This window comes from Morone saxatilis, unplaced genomic scaffold, assembly GCF_004916995.1.
Source record: "Morone saxatilis isolate NCDOM2014 unplaced genomic scaffold, NCSU_SB_2.0 Contig0, whole genome shotgun sequence".
In the NCBI taxonomy this organism is placed as follows: Eukaryota; Metazoa; Chordata; class Actinopteri; family Moronidae; genus Morone; species Morone saxatilis.
The window spans coordinates 326,643-335,756 of NW_023339650.1; the positions used below are offsets into that span (position 1 = coordinate 326,643).

General features: G+C 37.3%; 2 protein-coding genes across 2 annotated transcripts in view; one reads left to right on the forward strand and one right to left on the reverse strand.

Moving 5' to 3' along the window:
* The window catches only part of chchd7 (coiled-coil-helix-coiled-coil-helix domain containing 7), a 4,790-nt gene extending 1,486 nt beyond the window's left edge, over positions 1 to 3,304 (reverse strand). The window contains exons 1-3 of the mRNA XM_035652981.1: positions 3,012 to 3,304; positions 1,737 to 1,796; positions 1,530 to 1,628 (exon numbers count right to left, since the gene is read on the reverse strand). Of these exons, the coding sequence (XP_035508874.1) occupies positions 1,530 to 1,628; positions 1,737 to 1,790 (153 nt within the window). The 5' untranslated portion in view covers positions 1,791 to 1,796; positions 3,012 to 3,304. The remainder of the gene's footprint in view (positions 1 to 1,529; positions 1,629 to 1,736; positions 1,797 to 3,011) is intronic.
* Positions 3,305 to 3,654: 350 nt separating this feature from the next.
* Positions 3,655 to 9,114, forward strand: part of plag1 (pleiomorphic adenoma gene 1) — a 16,260-nt gene continuing 10,800 nt past the window's right edge. Inside the window, exon 1 of the mRNA XM_035652901.1 lies at positions 3,655 to 3,786. The gene's annotated coding sequence lies outside the window, so the exon portion shown is untranslated. The remainder of the gene's footprint in view (positions 3,787 to 9,114) is intronic.

Consider the following 9,114-nt stretch of genomic DNA (forward strand, 5'->3'; position numbering starts at 1 on the left):
TAAAGCATTTACGCCTTAAAAATCACTGCTTCTCCCACGCTGTTGGACAGACAAAGGACGTCCCGGAGGGGCTGCGAGCCGAGCTGCTGCTAACGTTAGCTCAGCTTGTTTCTCGGATAAACTTAGATCCCAGACGTCCGCATGACTAAACTCCTTCATCGCGTTCAAATCCTAGAGTTACCAAAAGCAGCCAGATTTCTTAAACAGTGGATGGTAAAAATGTGGCTTCAAACTGGATCAGAGCCGATAAAGATGGAAAGACGCTTTGGGTTGGTGGTTTGAAGATAGTTGATTGTTGAGTCTCATTCCCAGCATCGATGTACGACACACTGGAAATGAGACTCAACAATCAAGTATCCCTCTTGGCTCTGATTGGTTGTTTTTGTTTGGGCCTGGTAGATTCTTACTTATACCATTATTAACAAGAGGAACCTGATTCTTTCACAGATTATCTGCTACATGGAAAGTTTCAGAAAATATGAAAAAGTTACCTATGCAGCCTTAAGGTAAAACAAGACATCCCTTTAATTTGTCTCTGTGTATTGATTCATGTAGCATCATCAGTTCAGACTGGAGTCAAAGGAAAAAGGATGCAGGAAATGTTACAGATCTGCCCTCATCACAGGTGGCTCCAGCTCCTATTCTTCTTTTTCTTCTCTTTTTGTATTGGTGACGTGCAGAGGCTCAAGCACACACAGGAACTTGTGATACAGCTGCAGTAGTGCTGTTTTCTTTCCACAACTAATTATTCATTTTCATAATTGACCGGTATTTTTTGCAATTCGACTATATAATCACATTTAGAATATACGTTGACAGTCCTGGAACTCTCTGCCATCATTACCAAATGGTTGATGAATTATTTGCTTGTTTCAGCTTGACCTAAATCTCAGTTTTTTACTTCCCACAACCGAATATTAATTTTCTCCATCAAATGTTAGTTTGGGTTTTTTCTGCACTTTTATAACATAATCAAATTTAGAATATTGGTCCTCAACAATTCATCATACAAATAACTAATTTGTCTTAATTTTTATGACTCAGTCAATTTTTATTTTGCTTTTAAAGGCAGCATATCTAAATGTCATTCTACAACCTTGTAAATGACAATAAATAATATATATAATAAATAAATCCTTTTGTGAGTTCTAAGACTTTATGGAGTGCAGTAGTAAATCGCTGCCGAGCTCTATTAAGGTTTTCACAAAGAAAACTTCCACACTTAAATTTTATCACAAACCTTTTATTGGACAAATATAAGGACAGCTAATGCTTAAAGGACCAGTGTGTAGTGGTGTCTAGCAGTGAAGTTGCAGATTGAAACTAACTGAACACCATTTGCGTCTGTATCTGACAACCTGAGAATGAGAGCAACCTGTATGTAGGAGAAACTACGGTGGCCGCCAAACTTCCAAAAAACATGAAAGGCTCTATCTCATGTAAAAATATAACATGCACAATGTCTTTAACGCTCTTCCCCCACCAGTTTGCTCAGTTTGTTGTTTTTGATGCTGGAAACAAACACTCACCCAGTATTTCCTACAGTTCTTGTATCTCTGGAAATAGGCAGAACACATGCTCTTATTGTAGTTGGAGGCATCCAAACACTTGTGGGAGGCGTCGCTTTCCTTAAAGAGAGCAGTTCCAACAACAGGACAGGATTAGAGACACTTACGTCCCAGCTGCAGGCAGATGTTTGACACAATGCAGGATGTCAAGGGTCAGGGAAGGCTTACGTCGATGCATGGGTTAATGTCCTGATTCCGAAGCTTTCGTGCATTTTTATCCATTTGGATCTGTGTACAGATGTACAATAGAGACAGGTTTAGTTTTTTTTCTCAGAAGTAGGGTGATAAAAAACACAGTAACCATTGAAAAATGTCAAATCATCATAATTCTAATAGTTGTTTTTTTTATTAAATCTGTGATGCAAAAATATCACTCCCACACTATGTGGGAAATTGGGTTTTTACCATATTGTGCAACCCTATTTTTAAAACCATTATGAATGCGATTTAAGACCTATTTTATGTCCACACTGGCAAAAACCCTTTTAAAAGTGAGACTTGATACAAGAGACATTAACTTCAATATCTGATTACTGAATTTTAGACTTTTTAAGACAGTGGGGACACCCTGTATACTGTATGAACAACTGACAAATTCAAGACAATAGACAATATGTTTCTTCTATGGTGGCAGCATTTCATTAAATGGACATTTTAGATGGTTTTGTGCATCATCTTATACAAAAGCTTTAGCCTGACATGTTGGAAACTTTCTCCATTTGTCCACACAGCTTTGTAATGATGGTACCACATGTGGGTCCGGCAACTGAGGAGGCTGACAGACCTCTTGTCTTCAATTTAAATAGTCACTAATCACCTTTTTGGGGACAATACCAACCTGATAATTGAGAGTAAAAACCATAGGATAAGTATGATGTTTTTAATAGAAACACACATGTAAACAAAGAATTTGATAAGGATCCCTCAGATTTGTACTGTACTGCAGTTGTATGTTATTACCTCCAAAAGGTTTTGGCAGATATCACTGAAATAATGTGATGTTTAATTGCAACCTTTTTCACGTCTGTCAAGCTCGTAGACTTTACCCAGTTTATATTCATAGTGCCACAGTCAATATTAACTACAGTTTAACCTTCACCTTGCTATCACTAACCACACTGTGTGTTGGTGGAATACAAAATGTTATTTATTATTTCTATTTAAATGATTTCAGCATGCCGAATTGAAGACTGACTCTCCCTTTTGTACATAATATATTTATTCGTATCGAGCAGGGGTGTACATTTTACAATAAACACGTCTTACTTAAAATGCCAGATTTCTCAACGGAGTTTGGCGGGGCTGGGTGACCCCCACCACATGTAACGTTGCTACATTGTAGCAAACTGCCCTTCACTGATCTTACGTAACTTCGTAGCGGCTTTTTAGTTAGCCTAGGTGGAATGACTAACGTTAGGGGTAAATGGAGAACCTTATACCTACCTTTTACAAACAGGCCTACAAACTTTTATTCCGGGTAGGCTAATCACTTGTGGATGCACCTAATATCCAGTGAAGGTTATCCCGTTTTTTAAATGAACAAAATAACTAGCAAGCCTATACACGCATGCTATTCAAAAAAATATGTTGTCATTCATATCCCTTAGAATGCCAACAAGGCTCCAGAAAGCTAGCGAGCAGCTTTACACTACATGTGGCTAACTAATAAAGCTACACAAACCATAGGCTATAACCTCCCCGTCATACTCAAGACAGCCCCAGTGTCGTTACTGCAACAGCGCACCAGGAAAATCACCCACATCGTCACCAGCAACTGACAGCAACGTCAGCCAATAGGAGCCCCGGAAAACTAACAACGTAGACTGACACGCTAATGAGCCAATAGGATTTATTGGCTGACATGTTGGTCTTCCTATCGTTGTAAATTGGACTAAACCAATTTTAAACGATTGACAGAACATCTAGCAAGTCCAAAAATTGAGTTTTATTGAAAGGGACTGTAGCTGACATTGAAGTGAAAGTGGCAGCGGCTTACACAAATCAAAAAGCACAAGTGGGCGGAACTTCGCGTGGGCGTGGCTAAACCCTAGTGCGGTTGCATCGCAGCGCATACACAATGGCTGCTCGAAAGAGAGGAAAGCAAACAATTTTCAGGCCCGCCGCGTCTAGCAAAAAATATGAGAAAAAAATTATTAAAAATTCGGAAAATAGTTGAAAGTCAAGAAAAACTCTACAGAAAGGATGTTAAAGCGCCCGGGGTAAGTTTGATGTAAATTAAGCAAGCGGTCACTCAGTTTTTGAATTAAAATATCGGGGTTATTTAAATTATGAGAGAGGGGTGAGCTGGGGAAAAGTTTGTGTTAATCAGTACCCAGTTTGGGACCACAGAGAAAACCAAGGGAAGGCAAAAGTATTGAAGTTTTTAAATAAAATAAATAATGTCACCGGTGATAATAGTGTCACGGTGCGTGTCCACGAACATTAGAGAGCACAGGAACCTAGTAAAATTAAGCAAAGTTAAGTAAAGTTGAACATAGCCTCCCCACTTAGTTTATTTTTTTAAAATATAATTACAACGGCTGTGCGATGAGCACCGACAGCAACAGGCGCACTTGAAACCAGCAATAATGTCAATTATCCTGCTATCCGCATTCACATTTATTTTCGCCTCATAGAAGTTACACTCTTCATCATAAGCGGTGTCAACACGTCCTTATCGATTCAAGCATCTCCTTTCCAGAACGCCAAACGCAAGCATGCAGCGGCCACACTGACGTTGTGTCACTGTCTTTTAGGCTATGTGCTAGACCGCATTTCCACCCACTGCAGGTATCGATCATACATGTGACAGTTCGGCTGTGACCCGCCGTAAGGCTGACAAACAAGAAATTGCTTGTCAATAAAGTAGCAAAATGGAGGGAGAAGTTAAGGCAAACTAATTAGGCAGCAGTGTTTAAGATCTGCCTGAGAGTCTCAGCCTGTCGCAGACAGCTTCTTCTAACGCCAAAAGTCAGATTGTGTTGAGTTGGGTCGGGTGGCAGGTTGCACTGTGTAATTCCTATTTACAAGATGTGCTCCTATAGCTGCCAGTGGAGCCCACAGGAGCCTGTCAGCTCAACACAAACTGTGGATAGCACCTGTGTTATTGTGTGTGGTGTTGTTGGTTAGAAAGCTTCTATTCCAACTGTTCCTGAGGGGAAGTGTGTCAATGTTGGTCTCTGTTTACACCTGACCCATACCTTAAACCAGACCCAAACTCTAATCACATGTGGAAGTAGTCTGTTGTGTAGCTGCCCTGGCAGGATATTTACTCTTTTAGAGAATGGCTGCTGATTGAATGTGTTTGTGTTCATCAATAATATAGTCCTGATGTGTAATCAGTCCCTCCAGGAAGTTGCAATCACAACAAAAAGTCAAATTCAACCAATTTCTGTGAATTCCGCTCAACCTTGCAATTTTATCCACTGACCAAAAATGTTCCCCAAGTTCGACCAATCACTGTAGCTTCCTGTGAGTTTCACCAATCATAGCAGTCCCCTGCACACAGTGCACATACATCACCAAACTACTAGCAATTCTATTCTCGCTGGAACAGCTTGGTTTAGATTTTTAATGAATTAAACACAAAAATCCCAACTATTTTTGCAATTTTCACTTTCTCCTGCAATTTCATTGCAAAAAATCCCTAAAAACAGTGTCACAGCTGCAGTGAAATCAGACATTTTAGGCCACAACAATCCCAAAACAATTCTGCGAAAAACAGGTTTGCATGAGAGATGCTTCACACCAGACTTTAAATGCTATCCAGGCTAACAGCAAATGTTGTGTATGTTTGATTTATTGTTGAAGGAATAATGTTGAGATTAGAAATCTGGCTTCATTTTGTCTATCTGTAGCCTAAGCTTTGCATGTAAGGCTATAAGTTCCTGCTCAATTCTCATAGTCATGAAAGTTGGACCTTAACAGCTTATTGAGTTTCTTTTTCTATTTAAGCATTATATAAATGTTGATAAATGTTTTAAGAATTTCAAGAATTTTGGTTTTCTCTGCAGTATAATTCATGTGTTACTTTTTACAAGCCTCCTGCCTGCCTGGGTTATTTTTATATAAATGCACCGAGTCTGAAGCAGTTTTATTTCTTGTCCCGACTGCAGCCGTGATTAGGCAGAAATGTTTTTATGTGCAATATGATCCTGCTGTTGTGAACATGTGTTTTCAGCTAAATGACAACTCTCCCCAAACACAGCTCTTGTAAAACATCAACTACTGGGCTTTTTGTCTTGAAATAAATATTTTTTTAACTTTAATTTACATGAAAGAAATTTCCACAAAATGATGATAATTTGGAAGATATTTAGGATTTGTTTCTATATCTGTTGATAAATTCTATTTAGTACATAAAGTTGAGACAAGCAGCTGAAGATACAGAATGTATCAGTGTTTTCTTATAATCATTAATGTTATTTAAAATGAACAGAAAACAGACGTTTTAGAAGAACAAAATATGAATTATAAAATGCATTAAATGTGTTATGCTGAAATGTTTAAATTTAGGCTCAGTATTGAAAATTAAATAATTTAGCTTTTTTGTTAATTACTGATGTATAAAAGTTAGGTTTCAACCACTGGTAAGTCTTAATTATTGCAAAATAGTTTACTGTTATCCATGTGGTTATTTGCAGCAGTTTAGTTCAGTTTCTGTCAGTTATGAATCACTGCAGACAATTAACTCTTCATCTCAATAGCAAAAAGAGCGACTCCTCAGCAACTCTTCTTTGAAGTTACAGAACATTTTAAATTAAATAAAATGACATGAAATGAAATATATTTTTCCTTTCCACAATCAGAAGGAATAATGTGATATCTTTCTTTCTTTAATTGTGATGGATTCGCAGTGTGCTGTGTGGATGAATGCTTGTTAAAGCTGTTCACCAGTACAGATGAATGAGTTTTTTTAAATTTGCTTTGCAGAACGGATGCAGATAATGCAATTATGCTGGCTAATAATTCTCTATGTGTGAATTTTGAGTCTTACAATAATAATATCATATGAGAATGATGGCAGATGTGATCTTATCTGTTTGTATTCATCTCTGCTGGATATTTTTCAGCACAGTTGAATCTATTTTTTATTCATTTAAATGTTTCTTGTTAAACTTGTTCAGGAAAATTCTGTAGACTTCTTTGTTTGAAATATACAATTAATCTGTTTTATTCCTTTGTCTTTTTATGGAATCTCAGATATCAGTTAACAGAAGTTTCTAGATGGTTCAGTCTGTAGTGGGAGCTGGTTCATTGTGTGTGAGCTTTCTGGAAAAAAGCATTTTATCTAAGCATGAAGTGGTTTTGGCTAGAGGGGTGTTACAGATTATATCTAAAGCACCACTGGCAGCCATTTTTAAAATATTTGCGTTGTGGCAGCAGTAGGATGGAGAGGTCAGTGGTCAGTCTGTTGAGACCTCCATGTGATCATCTCTTCTCGATCTCATCTCGACCTTGCAGAGGGGTCAGAAGTATCAGATTAGATCAGAACGTACCTGGTATTAGTAGTTGTAGTTGTATCTGTAGTATTACTTTTCTTAATATTCTTGTATTATTATTATTATTATATACCTACATGTGTCCATATAACTTGTTAATTTCTATATTAATTCCAACTATGGATTGGAATTAATAAGATTTTATCGATACTTATATAATTCAGTTGGATTCTTTGTCAAATCCCTTATTGGTTCCTTATCAGTTTTCTGTGTGGAAACAAGTCACACTGCAAAAGTGTCAACACAACTGTTTTATTATCTGAGAGTCTGAACACAGTGTAGTAACAGAGTAGAGTTATAGTAGTGTGAGTTTCTTTGGACCGTTTCTTCCTATCCACCATGACTCTTTCTTGTTGCAAGTTTCCAGCAGCGTAGACATGAATTTGATGTCACTGTTTTGCAATGTGCAACTGTCAGAAAAACATGCTGGCATTGATAAAAGGAATTGATCAACTCGGAGACATACGATTCTAATGGATATGACAATTTGGAACTGGTTCTCAACAGGAACCAGCTCTCAATTCCCATACTAATTTCCAATGCAGAACTTTGCCAAAGCGGTACATAACATCAGCATACAGGATGTACCATACTTAAAAACACAGTATATTACTGGCTCGGTACATATTACATTTGGATATATGGTTTTAGTTTAATTTGTTAGTTTCAGATTTCCGTTTGTCATATATTATTTTGTTAACCACCATGAGCATCCTCTCATCTGTCTGTCTGTCTGCTTTCTATTAATTTCCACACAGTATGACATTTGGCTTGCAGAGTCATTGCTTGAAGTAAGCCGGTTCATCACGGTAGTTCAACACTATAGCAATTAACGAGTTGTGCTGATATGCTGGTGTTTTCATGACTGTCTATCCTATGTGTCACACTTAGATGGGATTTCGACAGTAAATGATTTTGTTTTACAAAATATGTGCAGTAACTACAGAATGATGAAATCAAGATTTTTAACGGTACATTCTCTAACAAGCTTCATTGTGAGCTTGGCAGGAATGAGTCAGTCAAACAGTCTGCAAATATTACTGATTGTAAGGCCCCTGTAGGATGTCTCACACACTGGGGCTTAGGAGGAAGAGCCTCCATTGAACACAGGGTTGGATCCCCCATCCACGTGCCATAGTGTCCTTGGGCAAGACCATTGACAGTATGTACACTGAACCCCAAATTGCTCCAGATGTTCAATGCTGCCAGTAGTACTGCCCTGCAAAGGCTACGCTAACAATGATAGTGAGAAAGGTTTTTTTGACTGTCCAGCCAAATGCATTATAGGTAAGACAGCAATTATGGGCGTATTCTACATTCCTTTTCGTGGCTTAAATATCATGACTCTGCCTTTGTTTTTCCTCAAACAGATACATAGGTAGTGCAAAGGCAAAGTGCAGTAACTGCAGTCTTATTGTCTCATTTCTGTGAAAATCTAATTAGATTTCTTGTTACATTATACCTGTATTTAATGGTTTTATTGTTTGCATGTTTAAAATGTTGAAATAGATAAGTAATTAAGAAAAATTCACACAATCTTCAAGTGTTCTTTTTAAGAGGTGTTACCTATTAACATGGCTTGACAGATTAGTTTAATTGTACAATTTATGAAATCCTCTTTTTTTAGAATTCGATTTCTGTCTTAACATGAATAAATATAAATTTTATAAGTTCCGTAAATTGTGACTTACCTACATAATATGCAGGATAACACCCGATTATGGCTGTACTATCTAAGATTCCCTTCTTTTGATTGTTCTGAAATTGGATTTACAGACACTGAAGCTTTATTCATTAATGGCTGTCTCAAGCCACAGTAAGTGCACCTATGCGGTTTGTCTTGGGTTTTGGTGGGACCTTGTCCTTCTTTTTTTCGAAGACAGAGCAAGATTGAAATTTGATAATTTGTTAGTTACTAGTAGTAGTATTGCATTATTATTATTATTATTATTATTATTATTATTATTATTGCATCATTCAATTGATGTTGCTTGTATAATATATGTTTGTATATCTGAAGTCTTGTAACAAAAATAATTTCCCCC